Source organism: Osmerus eperlanus, chromosome 12 (assembly GCF_963692335.1).
Source record: "Osmerus eperlanus chromosome 12, fOsmEpe2.1, whole genome shotgun sequence".
NCBI lineage: Eukaryota > Metazoa > Chordata > Actinopteri > Osmeriformes > Osmeridae > Osmerus > Osmerus eperlanus.
The window spans coordinates 2,851,635-2,875,757 of record NC_085029.1 but is presented as its reverse complement, the minus strand read 5'-3'; the positions used below and the strand labels follow the sequence as shown (position 1 = coordinate 2,875,757).

The 24,123-nt window shown below is 42.9% G+C and overlaps 2 protein-coding genes and 1 long non-coding RNA gene across 4 annotated transcripts in view; 1 reads left to right on the top strand and 2 right to left on the bottom strand.

Annotated features, from left to right (window-relative positions):
• Window positions 1-24,123, bottom strand: part of LOC134030943 (uncharacterized) — a 153,871-nt gene that overhangs the window by 91,137 nt on the left and 38,611 nt on the right. The gene's annotated exons all lie outside the window — the stretch shown is intronic.
• LOC134030957 (potassium channel subfamily K member 1-like) lies at window positions 23-1,836 on the bottom strand. The gene is made up of 3 exons (XM_062474390.1): window positions 1,283-1,836; window positions 757-1,161; window positions 23-527 (listed from the first exon to the last, which is right to left on the bottom strand). Exons 1-3 carry the CDS (start codon window positions 1,629-1,631, stop codon window positions 214-216), a joined length of 1,068 nt encoding a protein of 355 aa, XP_062330374.1. The 5' UTR covers window positions 1,632-1,836; the 3' UTR covers window positions 23-213.
• On the top strand, window positions 18,592-21,150 carry LOC134031610 (uncharacterized). The gene is made up of 5 exons (XM_062475317.1): window positions 18,592-18,883; window positions 19,247-19,479; window positions 19,596-19,756; window positions 19,907-20,000; window positions 21,106-21,150. The coding sequence occupies exons 1-5, from the start codon at window positions 18,592-18,594 to the stop codon at window positions 21,148-21,150; spliced, it is 825 nt and encodes a 274-aa protein (XP_062331301.1).

The following is a 24,123-nucleotide window of genomic DNA, read 5'->3' as shown; positions in this document are numbered from 1 at the left end:
TAGTGTGGCCGGTACACACAAGCACACATATCTTTATAAGGCCAGTTCCCTTCACTGCAGGAAGTGTACAGTGCTGCAAAAAAATTACAAACAACCTGTCATCAGGGACCTACCTCTATCCTCACAATCTATATCTGGAAACTCTCTCACTCACACACACACGACCTGGAAACTCTCTCACCCACTCACGCAGTTCCCTCCTGACACAGACTGTCATCTCCTGAGGTGGTTGCCATGGGCAGGCGCGGTCGTCTCCAGGGGATGAGTAAAGGGGGCGGGATCTTCCAGGCGGAGGGAGGCGGCCTGCGCCGACACGTAGGAGAAGTTGGGCAGGCCCAGCGGCGGAGCAGTCATGTGATCAGTCAGCTCATTGTCATCTGTGTCGTCCACCATATCAGCCATGTCCTCTGGGATCTGGCCGTCCTGCTTCCCTCTGTAGAACTTCTTCCGGAAGCTCTTCAGTTGAGGCACCTCACACCAGGTCTCCACCACCACTAGCAGACACACCAGACCCAGCAGAAGGTACACTGGTACACACACACACCAGGGAGAGAGAGGATTACACTGACTACGGTCAGATGAACCAACCTGTGATGGCTAGCAAGTAGAATTATAGTCATAAGAACCAACCTGTGATGGCTAACCAGTAAAAATATAGTCATAAGAACCAACCTGTGATGGCTAGCCAGTAGAAATATAGTCATAAGAACCATCCTGTGATGCCCAGCCAGTACAAATACTTTCACATGAACCAACCTGTGATGGCCAGCCTGTAGAGCAGCCGGTGTGGGTTGGTGGTGGTGGGGTGGGTCTCCCCTGGCACATAGTCTCCCAGCCCTATAGTGGTCAGGGAGATGAAGCAGAAGTAGAGAGAGTCCAGAAAGCTCCAGCTGCTCTCCCAGGCCCGGAACACCAGCGCAGGGAAGAAGAAGAGCAGCATAGCCGAAATCAAGGTCAGGCTCAGGGCGTGGCCCACAGCGCCCCTCGCCCGGGGCACTGCCCACCGCACCTGGAGGTGGGCCAGGGGCCTCCGCGTCACCACCACCATGATCCTCTCCACCACAGACGAGATGAACAGGAGGGTGATGGGGATTCCCAGAAGAGAGAAGAGTATGCAAAAGGCCTTGCCACCATCTGACAAGGGGACGGTGTGACCATAGCCTGAGACAACACAAACAAACAAGGTGAAAATGTATAAAAAATGTGTTTACAAGATGGCAGTTATTTGAATTCTTTTCTCTCTCACACACACTGATTATGGCAAGTTCACAGTCCAACTCACCTGTTGTGGTTAGCACAGTGCTGGTAAAGAAAAGCGATGATATAAAGTCCCAGTTCGATTTGCTGACGTTACCGAGCATTGACACGCCATAGTTATTGGCCTGAAGGGCACGAGACAGTATGTTTTCAAGGAGCTCGTCCGACACGCAAGCATGGTCCTGGAGGAACTTGTGTCGGAGAGCTTGTAGCTTTTCACGTAACTCAGATTCGTAGGGACGCTCGACCGCTGAAAAGACCCCGGCGCCAAACAACAGGTAGAGTACATAGCACAGCAGCAGCAACGTGAAGTTTAGTTCCGACTGACGCCGCTCCAACAACCGTGTCCACCAGCCTCCAAAACCTTGGACCATTGTAAACAGAAGGCTAACTATACTTGAGGAAATACGGTGTCTGTTACACTTTGTACATATAGTGTAACATAACTCGATTCTCAAAGTTTATACCAGATATTCTATGGAAGTGAGGTTAGTTCATTTGAGTTTTCGGGAGAAAAGTTCTCTTCCTCATTCTTCCGTGGCCAAACCCAAGGTGATGCCCGAGCTGACAATGAGAGAGGCGTTACGTCAGCGATTGTCACCTGGTCAGGTGTACAGGTGTGTGTGTGTGTGTGTGAGAGAGAGAGAGAGAGAGAGAGAGAGAGAGAGAGAGAGAGAGAGAGAGAGAGAGAGAGAGAGAGAGAGAGAGAGAGAGAGAGAGAGAGAGAGAGAGAGAGAGAGAGAGAGAGAGAGAACGAACGAACGAGAGCGATCAGCTGTGATTAGATTGTTGTAAATGTATCACCCAACAGGTTTTTCAGGTTTTACATCTTAATCGTGGCTCATTCACCGTGACAGTGCCTTTCTCATAGTGTCTATTACAACTATGTGAAAATGTTGGCTACAATACAAGACACCAAAGCATTATTAGGCCTACATCACCAAGTTATTTAGTAAACAGTTTTTGCATTGATTGTTCTTTCACTCAATGCAAATGCGAATGAAATGCTTCTCTTGGCGATTTCATGTTTTACCGCTAGAGGGAACCTGGGGACTTGATTCATATCGACAGTATGGATGGACCTCAAATAATATTTTATTTTGTAAGACTGATGCATGCTTGGGGTATCTAGATTTCTTTGGGTTGATTTGAAAACAAAACACAAGTCGAAACCAAAGAAGTGCCCTTCACGTCCATAGAAGAACGATACCACGCAACATCGGTTTAAACAGTTTAATCATGCGCAATGACACAAATAATTTTATGTTAACCGAAAGACCCCAGTTTAGAGTTGTTTTTCTGTGCACAATGACTATAAGAAAATCATGTAAAGTAGACACTAGTTACCAAGCAATATAGCCTTTTTGGTTCTACATGTCCATTCTATTTAATACATTTTATTCAGGGAAGTCTGGGCCTCCCTGCTTATAGGTTGCTGCCCCCGCGACCCGACCCCCGGACAAGCGGCAGATAACGAACGAACGAACATTTTATTCAAACTTTTCATCTGTATGGAGGATAACAGCATACAAATGTAGGCATATTTAGAACTTCAGCCTTATACAGTAGCCTCTGTGGAATGTTGTTATTCCATTGGGTATACTCTACAGAGCTTCTGTTTAACCCTCGTGCTGCCTTCGGGTCACATGACCCAAAGGTTCATAACGAACCATCGTTGTGTTTACCCAATTTTACCCAATACAAAAACAAATACAAATAATTTTCTTTTAACCATTCCAATGTGGGGGGTCTGAGACAGCCCGACAGTTAAAAGAAAATGCTTCACTTTGTTTTTGTATGAGGTAAATTTGTCGCAATACGACGGTGGGTCACAATGACTGATGGGTCAGAATGACCCGAAGATAACACAAGGGTTAAGTGGGGGTGCTATAGGACCAATTTCCAGATTCAACATTTGTTGTTGTAGTTATCTCTGCCTTAACAGCAGCAAGATTCCAAGCAAATTCAGCTTGGAATCCCTTGACTGCAGACTCAATTGAGCTACAGATGTCCGCTTTCAAATACTTTATTATATCATGGAGCATGGTTGCGGTTACAACGTCTTCCTCATCAGCATGAGTCAGTTGGTTAGCCGAGGCAGAAGATGTAGCCCGCTGCGTCTTCGACTTAGTTTTGCCTAAACCCGACATATTTGAGATTGAAAACGTAAAAAATATGGCTTTGAAACTTGAAATAAACGTCCTGCAACTATTTCAATAGTAAAACATTGGCTTATTGGTATTTTTGGATCAATATAAAGTCCACCTGTTGAGAGCTGCGGAATATCACGTCTGCATCACACCAACGCCCACGTGTTCCCGGGGCTGTATTCTTTCTGAAGTCCACAACCATCTCTACTGTCTTAAGAGCATTGAGCTCGAGGTTGTTCTGGCTATACCAGGTCACCAGGTTGTCAGCTTCCCACATATAATCAGACTTGTCCCCACCAGAGATGAGCCCAATGAGGGTGGATGACTGGAGGTGCAGCTGTTGGTGTAAAGGGAGAAGAGCAGAGGGGAAAGGACGCAGCCCTGAGGAGATCCGGTGCTGATGGACCGGTAGTCAGAGACGTGTTTCCCCAGCTTAACGCACTGCTTCCTGTCAGACAGGATGTCTGTGATCCACCTGCAGGTGGAATCAGGTACGTTCAGCTGGGATAGCTTGTCTCCGCAGGGCGGGGATGATGGTGTTGAAGGCAGAGCTGAAGTCCACAAACAGGATCCTGGCGTAGGATGCTGGGGAGTCCAGGTGCTGTAGGGTGAAGTGAAGGGCCATGTTAACTGCGTTGTCCACAGACCTGTTGGCTCTGTAGGCAAATTGCAGGGGGTCCAGTAGAGGGTCTGTGATAGATTTGAGGTGTGCCAGCACCAGGCGCTCGAAAGACTTCATTACCACAGAGGTCAGGGCGACGGGTCTGTAGTCATTATGTCCTGTTGGCCTTGGCTTTTTGGGCACAGGGATGATGGTGGAGGACTTGAGACAGGCTGGCACATGGCATGTCTCAAGGGAGGTGTTAAAGATGTAGGTAAACACCGGAGACAGCTGGTCAGCGCAGTTCTTGAGGCTGGCAGGAGAGACAGAGTCTGGCCCAGCTGCTTTGCGGGGATTCTGCCTCTTAAAAAGTCTGTTAACCCTCGTGCTGCCTTCGGGTCACATGACCCAAAGGTTCATAACGAACCATCGTTGTGTTTACCCAATTTTACCCAATACAAAAACAAATTAAAATAATTTTATTTTAACCTTTGCAATGTGGGGGGTCTGAGACAGCCCAACGGTTAAAAGAAAATGCTTCACTTTGTCTTTGTATGCGGTAAATCTGTCGCAATACGACGGTGGGTCACAATGACTGATGGGTCAGAATGACCCGAAGATAACACAAGGGTTAACTTCACTCTCCTGAATGGAGAGAGTCATCACTGTAGAGGGGGGAGGCCTCGTGGGTGGGAAGGGGTAGTTCAGGACTGTCTAATTGTCTTTCAAATCTGCAGTAGAACTCATTCAGGTCGTTGGCCAGGCGGGAGTCGTTAGTGGAGTGGGGGGCTCTGGGCTTGAAGTTGGTAATCTGCCTGAGCCCTCTCCAGACAGAAGCAGAGTCGTTTGCAGAGAATTGGTGTTTTAGTCTCTCCGAGTACAGTCGTTTAGCCTCTCTCACCACCTTGCTAAACCTGTTCTTCCACTCCTTGAATCTGTCCCTGTCCCCACTCCTAAACGCTGCCTCTTTCTCTGACCTCAACCTTCTGAGTTTAGCTGTAAACCAGGGTTTGTCGTTGTTGTAGCTCACCCTGGTGTGTGTTGGTATACAGCAGTCCTCACAGAAGCTGATGTATGATGTCACAGTCTCCGTGAGCTCATCCAGACTATTGGAGGCAGTCATGAACATATCCCAGTCAGTGCAGTCCAAGCACGCCCGCAGATCCTCCATAGCTTCACTGGTCCACTGTTTTGATGTCCTCACAGCAGGCTTACAGCGTTTTAGCTTCTGCCTGTATGCAGGAATCAGGTGGACCATGGCGTGGTCAGAGTGACCCAGTGCTGCTCGGGGGACCGCATGGTATGCTTTGCTGATTGTAGAGTAGCAGTGATCCAAGGTGTTTCCTTCTCTGGTAGGGCATTTGATGAATTGTCTGTATTTGGGGAGTTCTTGAGTGAATTATTCCACATCAGGAGAACAGTGCTTCAGAATCACTGTCACATCTTCACACCAGCCACTGTTAATGTAAAAACAAATTCCACCGCCTTTCGTTTTGCCGGAAAGAACAGTCACGATCCGGTCTCAGCAGTTTAAAACCTGCTAGCTGTAGGTCAGAGTCTGGGATCAGTTCACTCAGCCATGTCTCCGTAAAGCACAAAACAAAAGAAGAATGAAAGTCTCCAAGTTTTTCCACACCAGTAGCTGAAGTTCATCCAGTTTGTTGCTCAGCGAGCGCACGTTGGAGAGAAATATCCCCGGTAATGCTGTGCGTGCTCTGCGCCGACGAAGTCGCACCAGTGCACCGGCTCGTTTGCCTCTCCTACGACGCTTCGCTGCTAGGACAAAGCCAAGGGTGGCTTTGACTATAATTCCCACTAATACTGCCGCTGGAAGCAGAAAAGTGGGAAATAAATCCACAGGAGTTGTAGTCCTGATGTTTACAAGGCTCTTCTTTGGCTCTCGACGAAGGCGGTCGAATTTTTCTCTCCTCCCCTCCCTGACCTTCCCTGCTTGGTTGTGTCTTGTCTTGTCTCAAGATACTCTCTCATCATCACTCTCCGAAACTAGAAGCATGGAATTAATTAGCTGGTCTCTCAATGCAATTGACACCATCTTCTCGAAGAGAAGCTCGGGTTCGGGGGAACCCAACTGTCCGGACGGGACGTTCGCAGCTGGCTACACGATGGACGCGTGGGAGAATTGGCGTGTCGTGTGTCTAGCGGCACTTTCCGTGGAGGACGTTGAAGACATCTTCATATTCGGAACCATGATTACAGGCTTTCTGCTGTTTGGAATAGGCGCTGGCTTTGTATATCGGAAAATCAAGGAAACGGCTGCAGCCATCAAAAGCCCCGTTAGGCTGCCCGACATGATTGATGCGGTGGGCAGAGTTGTTGGAGCTCAGACTGTGAACTTACAACGCAGCATTGATTACAACAGGGATAAGTTTGCGGCTCTGCAAAGGAAGATGGAGGACATGGAGACCTTCCTGAAGGGTGGACGTGAAAATTGAGTTGCGGCTACTCGTCAAAACAACTACCCCAATCTTATCCACTTTCGGCCCCGTAACCAGCACAGGCCTTGGCCAAGGCCGTCGCTGGAAAACAACTCCCCTGGAGAGCGCTGAAGCGAGACTATCTTGCTCTTCCCTCCCCCCCCCCCCCACCGACATCTGTGGTTTGGTCTCTGCCCGGGTCATGACCAAGGATGTCTCCTGGCCAACACAATCTGCATAGGGAAAATCGGACTGATTGTGGCCTAGGTCAAGGGTGCCAACCCAGACCTACTCACACATTAACTTTCACCTACTACAGATATCACCACCCCCCCCACCCCCATCCAACGCCTTCGCCTGCTTGTTTCCTGTAATGGTGGAAATTCAAGCGGCACTGTGTAGATCTGAGTAGTCAAGAGATGTGGGTTTATTACAATTTATTTTGCTTATACAGATCATGATTTAACAAAGTACTTTGTGATCAGTCATAACGAAGGAGGTGCTAGCCACAGGTCGTTCGCCAGAGTGATCCAGAACAACCCTAAAACCCTGCCTTATATAAACTTTAGATCAAATGGTTTTTCTGAACTCTGTGATTGGTCAGCACTGCTCAGTGACAGTTAAGACAATATAACCCCCCAGGTCAAGTGACCAAAGTCTTTTGATGTCACGGCTCTTTCTCTAAATGAGGACAGTAAAGATACCCTTAATGAAACACAAACAGGACACAGGACACAATCTCCTCGGCCAAAAGGTCAGGGCTGCTAGATCAACTGACCCATCTCCCTTTAGGCCACAGAACTCAAACATCCCCCAACCTCCGTGCCCCTAGCTTCTCAATCAGGCATCATAACCCAACACCATAAATACCTTAAGACCAACTGCAACATCCATTTGTTTAAACACAACCTCAGTCTATTAAAAATACATTCTTAGTAACTATATCAAAAAATGCCATCACATTCCTTACTTTTTCTTTTTAAACAACAAAGGCATACAAAAGCATAAGCATACAAAAATATAAAACATCCATACAGATATGGAGGCAAGAAAATAAAGTAACCCCCTTTAATCAAACATAACCCCAAAAATAACAAGAGAATTACATATCACTCACAGTAGCCTCTTCATCCTTAAATGGTGGAACCCAGTCAGAATCCTCTAAGGGACTATAGTTCATCATTTGAACAGCAAATGATTTAGCCATTATCTTTTCCACAATCTTCCTTACACAGGGAAACAGACAACAAGCCAAAAACAATAGTATCAACAAAATGACACCTATTCCACACAAAACAGACAGAAGAACTGCCTTCCATTTACCAAACATTTCCCAAGAACCGTCAATCCATGACCAAACTCCTTTTGAATCATCAAATCCAGAATGTTCAGACAATTCTAATCTCAAAGTACGCATGCTTGATAATGCTTTAGTGACTGACCCATCACTCGCTGTATTATTGGGAATGTACGTACAACATGTATTATTGAAAAGTACACAAACACCCCCTTTTTCAGCCAACAACATGTCTAGAGCAATCCTGTTTTGCCATGCCATCTCTGAAGTCTTAGCCAATTGTTCTGATAATCCAGAAATCGCATCAACAGTGTAATTAATAAAACTTTGCTGATTATAATATATATAATTAATCCAATCCACATTTTTGTTAACCGTACAATGTACGCAAAAGAATGATTCTAGTCCTGCAGCTACCTGATTTCTAGCTTTAAACTCAGTAGGCACCCCTCTTGGTACTCCAATATCATCTATGTAAATTCCACTATCAAAAGATCCAACAGGAGCAGCTCGTCTCTGTCTGCCTGAATCAACCGTCACATTTCCTAAAGGCTTAATCAACGTCTTACTAACTAACATCACCTTAGCACACACTCCCACCCATCCTTTTGGTAAACGTGATCTAATTCTACCCCCACAATACCAAAATATATCAGCTATATCGCGTCCTGGATATACCAATGGGCCAGAAGGTGGTGGAGTATGATGTTTTCCCTCACTATCCACACGAACAGAGCTTCTATACTTGTAACAAGGGTGTAAAGTCCCATTAACATCTCTAAACTGCATCGCCTCACAGTATGGATTTACCACCCAAGTATGTCCACAAGTTCCAATCTTTACTTTCCCTTCACTAAAGTTCCCCACGAATACTGTTTTAACAATATCGGAACTTTTCTCGAAACACTCAAACTTTTGCCCTGGAACTATAACAAAATCAATCAGAACATCTTCCGTTCCCTCGTTCTCAATTGGTCCAGTAAGCATAGGATGTACTGCTGCACATCCTAGATTGGAATTTAAATACCAAGCACTAGAACTCTGGTAATGATAGCAGTTAGTGGGACAGACTGGACAATTCCTGAACAAAACCAGATGACTACTGTCCACACATCTCGTTTTATCAATGTCACCTGAAATAATTCGATGGTAATTAAAATCATAACAACTAGTTGAATTAAATGGAGCTGGCATAATCAGTGGAACATCCTTAAGTGGCTGGCAATACACACATGGTGGGTGTTCTTCGCCTAAAACTTGTTTTACTGAATATGTTGCTAACTTATACCAAGAATTAAACTCCATCTCCGATTCCATTTCATCTACAACCTCTCTCTCATCACTTTTCAACATCTGGAACGTTGCAGGTGAAACAGTTGAAGTCATTGGATCTATTGTCATAGTATCATCAGAATTATGCATACTTTTATTAAAATACAAAAGCGAAAATACATTAAGAGCAATAAGAAATGCCATTCCCAAGACAAAACCCACTGCACCCCGTATACCTCAAAGTCCAGGTTGTCGGAACTGATGCCATGGTCGTGCATCCGTAGTGGCCATCTTCAGTTGAATGTAGGCAAACTTCTGTCAGGCGGTGTAGTCTAGTCGAATCGATTGCAAACGACGATCAAATTGCTCAGGGCAACTTTCAACGACACTGCACTTCGCGTACAGCTCGGAAATTTCCTTGGTACTACGCAGAACGCGTATCCTCTGCTTCCGTCTCCAGACAAGGTGCACGCTTGCAATGGTTAGCGTGTATCCACGTTGCTCTCCTCTCCGATCTTAACCACCGGATTAGTCGTCAGGAGAATCTGGTATGGCCCCGTCCACCTTGGGTTCCTCCAGGCGTTTCAGGTCCTTCACCACGATCCAGTCATCTGGTATCAAATCATGCAGCGGTCCAGTCATAGGAATAGCCTCCTTCACCTGCCTGTGAATCTCACACAAAATAGACTCCAAAAAGGTTGCACAGTGATAAACAAGCACATTCTCACAGAGGTCAGTTAAAGGTAACTGACTTCTTGTCGTCTGACTTCGTCTTCAAAGTTCTGTTCTCTCATTCAACTGAAGTGATTAACACAATGTTGAATCCTATCAACACCAAAATAACTTCCTTAAACAAGTGTGACCCATTATCATTACATAACCTCAAAGAAAAATCCCATCGAAGAATAATCTAAATTAACAAAAGCTTGATCACTGAGCCCCTGAGAAGTCTAAAACTTCTTCCCATCAACAATCATTAAACAGTATCACTTCTCCAAAAATTGAACTCTACAAAATCCATCTATCAATACCCAAATAGTTTCTCTAACCTTAACTGTGAAGCTTATCGTGTTTAAATTCCTTTTCTCATAATACTTATCCCACATATGAAGAACTGACAAAATGACTATGCATCCATTACAAATCCTCTTGTATGCTAAAATAATGGATTCTTGATATCACACAAACTGTAGAGGCATGATCTTTCCATGTGTTAACTTAGCAAAATCTCAAGATAAATGTTTTATGCAGACCATACAACCTCCATTTTATATTCTCATATCCTTCCTTTTTCCAAAACGCATTTTCTTGTGGATTAGTCCAAGTTTGAATCTCCATTCCACCATTCCTTTCTCCATCTGTCCGCTGTATTCTGTAATTCTTATCAAATATAGTCAAACAAAACAAAATTCTCACTCTGGGTTAAATACAGTCCAATATTTTCAACTCAGCAATATCATATCAAACCCTCACAGTCCTATCACAAATCCAAACTACTGAAGCTAAATTTATAAAACCATAAAACCCCCATAGTCACTCTCTGTTTGGATCAGTCAGTCATCAGTCAGTCATAAATTCCTAAACGTCACCTCTTCCTCTCTAAGAAGCCTGCGCTTCCCTTAAAGAATCTGTAACAAATGTTGTATCAAGGTCACACAACAATTTTCCTCAAAAGAGTCCTGTAAGCCCAAATTTGTCAAGTTAGGCTCATCCGGACATAGCAACATCATCTCATCACTTCCTGTAAACATATCAACATCAAAAACATATTCTAGTTAGTTCATCAATGCATTCAGGCAATCTAGAAACTGCTCCAGCTAGTATCAGCACTAGCATTTTCCCTGTGGAATAATCATAATTGTTAGAGTGAATTCCACATTTGCATACAGCAAGTTGTGTCCCAGATCAAACTAAGAAACTTCCTGTTTCCATACCTTTCCCAAAATCATATGTAACACCAATGATGTATTTAACTATCAGTACATATTTTAACTCTTTTCCCTTTTAGGAATTAACAAGCTTACACTGAAGAAAACAACTTTTGAACCAATTTGTATAAAATAAAACTATTTTAGAAAACAACCAAATTACCCCATCTTTTAGTCTCATATTATCTTTTCTTATAAAAAAAAAACCTTTAGGGACAGTTCAAATGAATACCTTTATATTTCAGATTCCCTTTTAATTTTTTTTTTGTATTTAAATTCACCAAATCAAATCTCTCTTTTTCCAAGACATGTAGAAAATTAGCATCACTACCCTAAACCAGAATTTAATCTGTATGATTCCAAAATAAAACATAGACCATAAAATATTCTTAATGTAACCATTAGCCAAACTTATACCCCATCTATATTTCTATATAGGTTAGATAGGTAGAACTTCATAACTTGCTTTGGCTGCAGTCCAGAACAAGCTACTTCGTTCCAACCATCACACCACAATTTATCAGACTTAATGAGTCTTCCCAAATTATTTCAAAACCAAATTATCATAACCCTCTTTATGAACCAATACCATAATAAAACAACCTCATCACAGCCTAACTGTTTATCCCAAAACATTGTACCATGCCCTTAAGACAAAAGAAAATATAAACTCTCCCTTTTTCTTTTAAACCTTTAAATTCACAATTTAACATAAACCCGTAGAACAAAACCTTATTCTTTAACTCCTTAAAAGTTTCATCAAAGCATGTAATGTATACACCTTTGAATATTCCTATATTTACCAGCTATCTCAATTACTCTTTGTTAGTACTCAGTGAATCAACTCAAATAAACAACCGCGCATTTCAAAACTCGAATCAAACAAACAGCGCCCTCTGGAACAAAGCAAAAAACTCTCAACCTTTTTTCTCTTTTTTTTTCTTCTTTTAAACAACACAGATGGTTGGCGTTTACTATCTATTCACTTAATTTTGCTAAAGTATAACTTTTCCAATCCAATTAGAACTCATTTATGAACCAGGGTCTAATTTCTGCATTTTTATGGATACCATCACACATCACAGATTTTCCGCTCGTAAATACAAGTCCTGGTCTGAAAGGCTTCTACCTCCCTGTTTGGCTAGGATTTAGGACAAATGTTAAATCATACATTCGTAAACCACCAAACTTCGAATTCATCTAAACGGACACATCTTTCACCATTAATACTCACATAAGTATGCAGAATTACACCCTCTGGGATCACCTTTGTAAAACTCATCGTAACGGGACTTTTTTTTTTTTAGCCCCCACCTTTCCTCGGAATTTCTGAAACTCATTTAAAATGTCCTCAAACAAACAAAACCTTGTTAGCAAATGTCTCAAAATACTCATCACGTAACATATTTCAAAAGTAACCAAATTAATATGTAAATTCGCTTCAAATTTATCTATTTCTCTAAATTTTCGTCTTAGTCAATTTCTCAATTTCCATCTGCGCATGCGTCATGCGGTTACTCATCCTGGATCTCAAATATCAAGCTGCAATTCCTTTACTAGCCTGTACCCGCCTGTCGGTCTGTTAGTTTGTTAGCCAATTTTGTTGCCATAGTTGCAAATTCAACTTCCTGGACTCTCCTTTGTCTCAGGACAGAACAAAATGCACTTCCTCCACGTTTTCACCATTAGCCATTAACCAACAATCACAGCCTGGATTTTCTTTACAAGTCTATCAACCATTAAAAATTAGGCTCCGAAATCTACATATGCACCTAATATCACTCGTCAGAGAACGACAGTTTACCCATGTATTAGCATTCTGGTTGGACAAAGCTTCAACTTCAAGTCCATTTAAATAGGTAAATATGAATACCACCAAACCCAACACATTTCAACAAATCATCTCAGCAGCAATAAACACACATATGTAGCACCCTTGCCCTTAACAACAAACGCAATTCGGTCTCTCGAACTAGTTCCCCTTGTATACACTTCAGTCCCTCGGACTGGCTCAATCTTTCTAATCACTTCAGAACCCTTTACATATTTCTTTAAACAACAGTAACATCTGTGAACTCCCACAAAATTAAAAATAAAACCATCGAACATTTCCAGACATAAACAAAAAATTTCCTTAAACAACATAACATTTCCGTTTGAACACATAACTTTCTATAAAAGTTTCAATAACCCCGGGATTGTAATTCTTAAAATGAATACCGCTTTTATTGCCAAAACTGGCCTTTTACCAATTATCCTACCCAAACACTAAATTTCCAGCGCGTTATTCAACAACGAATCAAGCTCATAATATAGAAAATCGGTCTGTACATAATTTCCAAATCAAGAGTATGGCAACACACAATATTTTCTTAAGTTCGACAAAGAAACAGAAACACACATCTGTTTTCCCAACCAATATACTTCACAATTCAACGTCAAATTCTCTATAAAATGAGTGATATATATATATATTTTTTTTAATTTGATTTTTTGCACTCATGTGTGGGCACTGCACGCAGAATGAGCTTCACTGAAAGAATCAACTTCCGCTAGGCTCAAGCGCATGTGCCTCTTTTCAAGTGGAGAATTCAGTCAAAGAATTAACATTAGCATTTTCAAAACAGAATGTCTCCGTCTTCAAAAACAAATGCCTTCTGGCGGTAATCAGACCGATGTAAAGTCTAACATCAAACATATAACGGTTAACACAGAGTTGTAAAACAATCGTCTCTCCTCTACCAACAGTGTCATAACCGATAAACATTGTACGCCACCATTTCGAAACTCAACTTCCGGTCACGAACCCCTCTGATTTGAGAGTTCGCTCACAATTTCTAGAAAACTTTCAACAAAGATGACACATCTCCGGACATTCACGTACATTTTGCTCAAATTCCCACAATTAACCCTTGTGTTATCTTCGGGTCATTCTGACCCATCAGTCATTGTGACCCACCGTCGTATTGCGACAGATTTACCGCATACAAAGACAAAGTGAAGCATTTTCTTTTAACCGTTGGGCTGTCTCAGACCCCCCACATTGCAAAGGTTAAAAGAAAATTATTTTAATTTGTTTTTGTATTGGGTAAAATTGGGTAAACACAACGATGGTTCGTTATGAACCTTTGGGTCATGTGACCCGAAGGCAGCACGAGGGTTAAAGCACGCATTTAGGATTGACCTTACCTAGCAATTCGTGTTGGCCTACACGTTTTTTCAACAGCATGTCAACACGCTCTGCATCAGCTTTGACCATAGCCCACAACACGCTTATTCCAAACACAACAGGGACTCAAACCCTTTGTTCCGGAGAGGACTTTAACCTTTCCTTCTTTAAAACACAATGGCAATTGCAATTCAAGGCACAAGCTTCAATCTTTGCGGGAATCCAAAGCAAATCTATAAAAAACATTCCAGGATCCTACTTTCTTGACTTTTCCTAGATATAACCGGCTGTCAGAAGAAATGGCAAATGTCTGACCTCTTCGTATTCTGTTCTCGCATTCCCGCAAACCCTCATGCGCCCGCGCATCCTGCCGCAACACCCCTGGCTGCGGATGAGGCGAAATTTGTTAGCGGAACAGCCAGAAAATCTCAATCGTGAATCTGTGGGGAAATAGATGAAAAATTCCCCACACTATTCTGTCCTAATATTTCTTTATCCCTCTACCTATCTCCATCCAATCAGAAAAAAAGCTCTCCAATCAGGCTAAAATCTATTCTTTTCTACACTTCCAAAAAAAATTGTGTATCTATTTCTCTCCACGAACCCATTTCGCAATACAATAAGGTCCTTAAAACAAAACGACTCCACACTCGAAAATCCACATTTATCAATCCATATTTGCATTTGCAATAAACTATCGTTACCATACTTTTGCTTCATGTAATCGATGTTTGGACAGGTCAATTCTGCCTCCAGACCATTCATTTTCAGAATTACAATCCATAAACGATAACCAACGACGGAAAATAAAGACACAATTACTCCTTTTTTGTAATTTGTATATAGCTTGAATAATAGACACCATTAGTTACTCATACTTCTTTTAACCTCAAAAAACATATAAAACAAAAATGAACACGTGTGTAAACAACTCAAACCTTTGTTTTGAAAATCCCTCAGGATACATCCTATCTTTCTTGTTCTCCACCTTCAGGGACTCAAACCCTTTGTAAACACTCACTCACACAGCTGATTTCCTCACAAGTATACTTTTCTCTCGGGACTTAGAATCACGTTTAGGCCGTTAATAAATAAGAACTGCACCAATGCCAATACAATTTCTCAAACTATCACTAACCCAACATATTCTAATCCTTAGGGTCTCAAAAAGACACATAACACGATATAACATGTGAATTTATCTCCCTCTATGTGTTTGTTCGTCAACAACACTACCTCTGTGTGTGTCCGTCGACACACTTCTGCAGACATTTTTTTTTACGACTTTCACGTAAAAGGTAGGTTCAACAACCTTACCTTATTAATTCGTACGACTTTACACGTACAGGACAGTTTTACCTCTGCCCAATTACTTACTTAACCGAATTATTGACAATAGCCTAAATAACACACATTTAGACAACTCAATATCACACAGTAACCAAAAGAATATCTCACCGGTTCTTTTGAAGACCCCGCGTCAGCCACAAAACGTCCAACGGGCGCCCCCCCTGGCCCTGCTGTCTCACGCATGGCGGAAGGAAAGGCGGCTTTTTGCCGGAAGATCAATTCGCCGAGGGGAGCCGCCTGCTGAACGCCGTAGACCAATGAGGATCCCCGTACTGGCCACCAAGTGTAATGGTGGAAATTCAAGCGGCACTGTGTAGATCTGAGTAGTCAAGAGATGTGGGTTTATTACAATTTATTTTGCTTATACAGATCATGATTTAACAAAGTACTTTGTGATCAGTCATAACGAAGGAGGTGCTAGCCACAGGTCGTTCGCCAGAGTGATCCAGAACAACCCTAAAACCCTGCCTTATATAAAATTTAGATCAAATGGTTTTTCTGAACTCTGTGATTGGTCAGCACTGCTCAGTGACAGTTAAGACAATATAACCCCCCAGGTCAAGTGACCAAAGTCTTTTGATGTCACGGCTCTTTCTCTAAATGAGGACAGTAAAGATACCCTTAATGAAACACAAACAGGACACAGGACACAATCTCCTCGGCCAAAAGGTCAGGGCTGCTAGATCAACTGACCCATCTCCCTTTAGGCCACAGAACTCAAACATCCCCCAACCTCCGTGCCCCTAGCTTCTCAATCAGGCATCATAACCCAACACCATAAATACCTTAAGACCAACTGCAACATCCATTTGTTTAAACACAACCTCAGTCTATTAAAAATACATTCTTAGTAACTATATCAAAAAATGCCATCACATTCCCCAGGGTGGCTGGCGTCCAGCGCCTACCATGGCTGCAGGTCCAGATGCTGCTTGTCTACCCCCCCCCACTCCCCGTTGCAAGTCACATGTTTTTGTAAATGTTGTTGTGCTTATGTGCTGAGGTTTTTGCCTGTTCCCACACTGTACTCCTCTAGGAGCATTGTCTGGGGGTTGCCTTTTTCTCTCCTCCTCTCTCCTCATGTTATGCTGTAACTTTCTAGTTGGCGCCGAAAATGGCTGCCGAGGTAGGCTCTCCTGCCAAAGTAAATTCCTTGTCTGTGCAAACTTTCATGGCGAATAAACACCAATTCTGATTCTGGCGCTTCACCCGAAAAGTCACCTAATATTTCTGTAGCTTAACGTAAATTAATATTCAAATACTGCATTCATATCCACAATAACAATTATACAAATATAAAAAATATATTACTGTACAATATGTACATATTGGTCTTTGCTTTAAAGCTAAATTCTGAGGTGCTTTGTGAGCACCCGTTTGTGGAATTTTAACGGGACGGATCTTCAGTATTTTCAGTATGGAATTACGCCCTGACCTTCATCAATCTCCTGTCAATCGGAATGTGACATCCTTGGTTACGGCGCTGACAAGTGACGTCCATTGTTTTAGAAGTTGGCGGTAAGTACCTACTTAAAGTTCTGTTCTTAATGTTCTGATAAAATAAAATAAAATGCAAATGCAGCCTTTCAGGCAGAAATGTGTGATAATTATGTAATAGTTAAGCAAGTGAACTCAAGGTAACCATGGGAATGCTCCAAAGTGGAGTTCTAGCTTCATTTTGTGAAAGTGCATGGTAATAAATGCATGTTAGCCATGCTAACGTTAATAAAATGGCTAACTAACGGTAAGCCCGGTAAACGGGGAGTCAGGTGGCTGAGCGGTGAGGGAATCGGGCTAGTAATCCGAAGGTTGCCAGTTCGATTCCTGGTCATGCCAACTGACGTTGTGTCCTTGGGCAAGGCACTTCACCCTACTTGCCTCGGGGGAATGTCCCTGTACTTACTGTAAGTCGCTCTGGATAAGAGCGTCTGCTAAATGTAAATGTAAGCTAGTGTGCTCAGAGCATTCATAAAGGCATTCAGTTATTTAATTTAAATGAAAATACTAATAACATCTATCTATGTCTCCCCTGTCCTTCCCCTGTGTGCACCTTCCCCTTCTATGCATGTACGCCCCCCCCCCCCCCAACACACACGTCTCCTCAGATTCATCTGTCATCTCTCTCTAACATTGACCTCCATAGTCTATTTGTCTACTTGTCTGCCTCTCGTCTCATTGCCTGTTGTCCATCTGTCTGTCTGTCTGTCTTCCTGTACTGTATATTTATTGTCTGTCTGCCTTGTCCTTTTGTCCTTCTGTGTGCCTGCCATTTCTGGCCTGCCCCAACGGTTCTTTTAAGAACCAAAGTTCTTCTGTCAAGTAAGTTTAACATTGAAACAATAGTAGATACCATAATATGACCTGCCTTTATGCTACCAATATGTGTTTTTGAGACAAATATTACAACTATCTAAGATATCAGTTAAGATTGTAATATGGTGGCCTGTAATTAACCTTTCCATAGTATGACTTCAAAGGAAGATGCTGAGGATGCTCATCTGAAAGAGCTTCTGAAACAAGGTCAAGCTTATGCTAAGGACCTTAATCCTGAACTGGTAATAATGATGATGAAACTAAAACTGTGTGAACAATACACTAGTACCTTAACTTGATAATTATTCCAGTTAATTACATTAATATATTGTATCTTTTTGTAGGCTAAGAACAAACAGACGACCCCAAAAAACAGGTTCAGGATTAGTTGGAGAAAGAGAGATGTGCGGGGAGCATTAGTCCCACAAACTATGAAATGTCGATCTTCAACTGGTAAGTTGAATATTTAAAGGTTCTGGAGTAATGCAGCATTATAGGATGCATTTCTTCTGAATAATTGTTCTCTCAGCACCCAGGGCTGGAACAAAGAAAAGCAAGGACACTGTCAGTGACACACAGGACCTTGTTGAGGACAGGGATCATCAGGAATCAGTTCTTTGTGTGTAACAAATGTTTTTATTTTAGTTTGAACAGGTAATGCCAAACTCAAAAATACCTCTCTAGTTAATGTTCTGTACTACCTATTTCTTTCATCTACTGATTCCCTTCTTTAAGCGGTCAAAGAAATGTTACTTGATGGTCAGCCAGCAGCCCCTGAGCGTGAGAAACACACAGAGGCACAAGATTGGGGAATTCTAAATGCCAGTTCTGCAGAGGTGGAAAGTGTCCCGCCTGCATCTCATCAACAGCATGCTGTCAGATGAGGCAGTATTGCCCACCACCTGCCAGTGGTGTAGGCAAGGAGTGGCTGTGATGAGGTGTAGTGAGTGCTTACCTCACCAGTATCTGTGCATGGCCTGTGACAAAGAGCAACACACCAGACATGTTCTGCACAACCGGAGATCCCTGATCTCAGGCTACCTCCACCCTTTGCCTCCCACCTCATTTGTCAGCCAGGATGCTGACGGGCAATATTCCCTTACCCACCAAGGTAAGGTGTTTGGTCATGAAAACCTCCTCTAAATGTCTATTAATGTAATCTTCTATTTGGATATGGCTTGAGGCACTTATGCAATGACTATTGGGACATTAGACGCAAGATTACTAATCCACAATCCCCATGCTGTGTCTTTTAATATATTTGCAGCTCAACTTCTACCTTTAGAGGTATCAGCCTGACAAATCTGCCAGCTCCCCATGACTGTTAGTGTGGGGAGGTCCATTGTTTTAGTGACCATGAATGGTTTTATTAATCTCACATGTGAACACGCATACTCTTGCAGGTAGCAGTCAATATCAACAAAAAAAATGTATTGCTATTAAATTATGTCCTGTGACATTATTACCACTTTAGGTCGCTATGATCTTGTCCTCCCTGAAGCACATTGTCAATGTTGTGCCTCTCATTGGAGACCTGGGCTGGAAGATGTTGTACAGAGTGGGTACTGGCCAGGGCCGGTCAACGTCAACAGCCTGTTCCATTTTGACGTTTTACAGTCATACCTGGAGTTAAAGATGTCAGCAGCAGGACTGTCCCGTCTGACATTTACCACAATGCTAGACAAAAAAAACAACCGCTTTGGAAGAGTGAGTACCGTGTGTGGCACTAATTTTGGATATATTCATCACTGACTGGTAAACTATACACATTTCTACATGTATGTTTGGACAAATAACCTAAATAGCATTTTGTATTGAAACAGAGTGGTAAAATATCTGGAGACACTTTCCACCAAAGCTTCATGGAATGGGCCATCTGCAGATATGAGGTTGACAAGATGTGCCAGGAGCAGCCGTTTGTCTGCCCTCCATGCACTCCCGAAATGCTTGCTGTAGCAGTGGATGGCAATCGCAAGCATTATCGGTATGTAATGCACACTATTTACTGGTAACTCCTAAAGTATCTGGACAGGGCTCTGTAATCTTCCACTTCCATGGTAATAGAAATAATACACTGTAATAAACATTGTGTATTAGAGTACCATCTGTTAACAGATTTAACTCCTTTGTGTAGTCAGGACAGTCATGGCCACTTGGAAGGTGTTTTCCTTTGCGAGGACAGCAAGGTGGCAGAGTTTGTAGACCATGTCCACAAGGCCACCAAGCATGTAAGTCCTTTCTGTTTGTGACGTAGTATGACGTATTTGATTATAAGTTTGAATTTTAAATATTTTGTAGACCTTCATTGAACATTTTCAGCGGGCTAGTAATCAAAAGATTGCCAGTTCGATTCCCGGCAGTGCTAAATGACGTTGTGTCCTTGGGCAAGGCACTTCACCCTACTTGCCTCGGGGGGAATGTCCCTGTACTTACTGTAAGTCGCTCTGGATAAGAGCGTCTGCTAAATGTAAATGTGTAAATGTACTTGTTCTTGTCTGTCATTAAACACGCCTTGGTGTTGTGTTCTGGAGCCTTCATCACCCCGGGAAGCAGCATAGGTGTTATAAGACACACAAAGTGTTAAGTTTATTTAAAAATCACCTAGACCTAGGCTACACCTGCTTAATTTCACGCCGGGAATAGGCATTACCGCAATGTCTGATGCGCTGATGTGTGCGCTCGTCATGCAGTCGTTTGGGTGGTGTAGCAGGCCTACTTAGCGGCCTGCTTGGCCCGCCTACTTGGCCCGCCTACCCGGCGGTGTCAAATGACGTTGTGTCCTTGGGCAAGGCACTTCACCCTACTTGCCTCGGGGGGAATGTCCCTGTACTTACTGTAAGTCGCTCTGGATAAGAGCGTCTGCTAAATGTAAATGTGTAAATGTACTTGTTCTTGTCTGTCATTAAACACGCCTTGGTGTTGTGTTCTGGAGCCTTCATCACCCCGGGAAGCAGCATAGGTGTTATAAGACACACAAAGTGTTAAGTTTATTTAAAAATCACCTAGACCTAGGCTACACCTGCTTAATTTCACGCCGGGAATAGGCATTACCGCAATGTCTGATGCGCTGATGTGTGCGCTCGTCATGCAGTCGTTTGGGTGGTGTAGCAGGCCTACTTAGCGGCCTGCTTGGCCCGCCTACTTGGCCCGCCTACCCGGCGGTGTCAAATGACGTTGTGTCCTTGGGCAAGGCACTTCACCCTACTTGCCTCAGGGGGAATGTCCCTGTACTTACTGTAAGTCGCTCTGGATAAGAGCGTCTGCTAAATGTAAATGTGTAAATGTACTTGTTCTTGTCTGTCATTAAACACGCCTTGGTGTTGTGTTCTGGAGCCTTCATCACCCCGGGACCAACAGGGGATCGACAGCGCCATCTAGAACTGTACTTTTTTAAATATTCAATTGGATTTTTCATTTAATCTGAAACTACAATCCACCTGGTATTTTGTATTCAGACTCAAAATGACTTTCTTAACGTATAATGTCAGAACCACGTAAGAAAAACGTGTAAATAATTATGTTAAATAATGTTACGTTAAAGTGACATATGAAGACAGTTACATTTGGACTGCTCGAAAACTGATAAATTATGGCTTTCCTACGAGACTGATGTAAGTATATAGTCCATAAGTGAATTTGATACTTCCTTTGGGCGAAATTAAGTATGAAATACATCTGAAAATACAGAACTACAATTCCCAGAGATCCAACAACATGTTCAGATGTCAAATGTGCGCCTTATTTGTAGTCTGCTTAACTTAACAATCGTTCACATTATAGATTACGTATAGCGTCCATGACATAAAACTATTAATTCACGAGTTCAGTAATCGCACCATAGATTGAATGGTTAGCTTTTATTGAAGCAGGGCTGGTAGCAGAGCCAAGCCCGATGGCGGAGGAGGCTGGTAGCAGAGCCAAGCCTAATGTATTGTGGTACAGGCTGGTAGCAGAGCCAAGCCTAATGCAGGGTGTCGCAGGCTGGTAGCAGAGCCGAGCCTGAGGCTGGTAGCAGAGCCGAGCCTTGAACGGTTGGTGTAGGCTGGTAGCAGAGCCGAGCCTGGAGCGGTTGGTGTAGGCTGGTAGCAGATCCGAGCCTGGTACTGATGGAGGCCGGTAGCAGAGCCGGGCCTGGGGTCCTGGAAGGATGAGAGTGTGATTAGGGGATGCGGAGAATGGTGATGTGGATGGTGCACGTATGGTTACCGGGTATGGACTCGGGGTGTGGCGGAGAGTCCTTATGGGTCACGGCCGAGCAGCAGCTCGATCGGATCCCCCGGGGAGCCTGTATAGATGACAGGGAGAAGCAGAGAAAAAGGGGAGGGCGACAACAACATGCTACCACAAGTACCAGAGCAACGGAAGACACTTCATACAGACCTCGAAACGGGGAGTTTGGTCATGCGTATGAAGTTGATTGGAGTTGGTGCGCATTCTTCCGTGCTTTCGCTAGGCTGATGCGAGTTAGTTGATTGGAGTGAAGGAGGAGTCTTGGTGCGCTATCTTCCCCCCGAACTTTAGTTAGTTAATCTAACTCCCTATATAGAAACAAATTGTACCCACTCCTATCATTCTTCATGATTTAACATGTGGCCCATATTTAACTTATAGGCTACACAAACGTATGCTACAATCCAAATATGGGAATGCTAAAAGTAGCTCCATACGGTGTTACTTCCGGCCTTTTTCCACCGCTCATGTTATCAACATTTTCACCGTGGGAGACCGAAATTGTACTCTTGTAGTGTGAAGAAACAGCCATTTTGTTGCCAGCTACTTCGTGAAATAGTTAGCTTACCCTTTGTATTTAATTTTTTGATAGACGGATCTATTCGGTATGCTAATCGTTTGTTAGCGTAACCTACTGATATCCCTTTTCGGGGGAAGCGCCACCTTGTGGTTCTGTTTTTCGTAACATAGTATACAAAAACGAAGGACACAGAAAGATGTCCACTATGTTACGAATGGACTGTGAGGTCAGAGATAATCCGTGTATCATTCGTTCTTTAATTTTTCAATTGATAAACCAAAAACCAAAAATTATTCGTTTTTCCGTTATTCAATTGAGAAACGAAAAACGAGAAACAAAAAACGATTGTTTTTCTTGTTATTCAATTGAGAAAACAAAATAAAAAAAACAAATCGAAAAACGGGGGACTGACCGAAAATGATTTTGAAATTTTGTTTTTGGTGACCCGGAAGTTGTTACTCATACGCCCGTTGGCTGCGCGCAGTTTTCAGTGTAACCAGCGCGAGAAACCATGGAAACGAACGGAGCGTCCACCAGAAAACACAAGGAAGAATGTAGATAGATAGATCCCAAATTTGAAATGGAATGTTTGCACTTTCAGTGTATATTTTGTTGTATGTATTGTACTTATGTTTTTCATGCCAACAATGTTAATAAAATGATCAAATGCATTCAGTGGCACTCATAATTTCTCTTATTTTCACCGAAAAAATGTGGTTAGTGGAAATTCTGATTGTTACCATAGCCACATTGGCTGGTGATCCAAAAAGTTTATTTAGAACCCTGATGACAACCAAAAATTCGGCAGGACCTTCCAGGTTAGCCTATCTATATGTGCCTATAAACCCAGCGCTGCGCTAAGAGACACTGTGAGTAACAGTGGTATGGTGTCGACACCATATGGCCGCACTGGAACGTTACTTTGATGTAATTATGGATTTATTTCTAACTGGGAAGACGCATAAAGAGATTTCCAAAACTCTGCAGCAGATGGGAATCCATCCATGTATATTTTGTTGTATGTATTGTGCTTATGTTTTTCATGCCAACAATGTTAATAGTAAGGGGTCTGATGGCTGAGTGGTTAGGGAATCAGCTTCCAGGTTGCCGGTTTGATTCCCGGCAGTGCAAATGAGGTTGTGTCCTTGGGCAAGGCACTTCACCTTACTTGCCTCGGGGAGAATGTCCCTGTACTTACTGTAAGTCGCTCTGGATAAGAGCGTCTGCTAAATGACTGAATGTAATAAAATGATCAAATGCATTCAGTGGCACTCATAATTTCTCTCATTTTCGGTCAGTGCCCCGTTTTTCGATTTGGTTTTTACGATTTTGGTTTCCTTTCAATTGAATAACAAGAAAAACAATAGTTTTTCGTTTCTCGTTTTTGGTTTCTCAACAGAAAAACAAATAATTAAAATACGTTGCCGCAACGTCTTTGGCGACGTTGCGGGACCGTGCATCTGTGGGACGCCAGAACGTAACCGCAACGTAATCTTGTGACGTTGCCAGTCCGTAACCGCGACGTCGTGGCAACGTTATTTTCCGATGTTGCCAGTCTGTAACCGCGACCTCCTAGCAACGTCATTTTCCGACGTTGCCAG

Excerpts from the sequence above, each read along its gene's own strand:
- LOC134030957 (XM_062474390.1), bottom strand. The coding sequence starts at position 1,631 with ATGGTCCAAGGTTTTGGAGGCTGGTGGACACGGTTGTTGGAGCGGCGT. Across the intron at positions 1,162-1,282 it reads CACTGTGCTAACCACAACAG|GCTATGGTCACACCGTCCCC; the intron begins GTGAGTTGGACT and ends GTGTTGTCTCAG. Across the intron at positions 528-756 it reads CTACAGGCTGGCCATCACAG|TGTACCTTCTGCTGGGTCTG; the intron begins GTTGGTTCATGT and ends TGTGTGTACCAG.
- LOC134031610 (XM_062475317.1), top strand. The coding sequence starts at position 18,592 with ATGCCAGTTCTGCAGAGGTGGAAAGTGTCCCGCCTGCATCTCATCAAC. Across the intron at positions 18,884-19,246 it reads ATATTCCCTTACCCACCAAG|GTCGCTATGATCTTGTCCTC; the intron begins GTAAGGTGTTTG and ends TTACCACTTTAG. Across the intron at positions 19,757-19,906 it reads GGCAATCGCAAGCATTATCG|TCAGGACAGTCATGGCCACT; the intron begins GTATGTAATGCA and ends TCCTTTGTGTAG.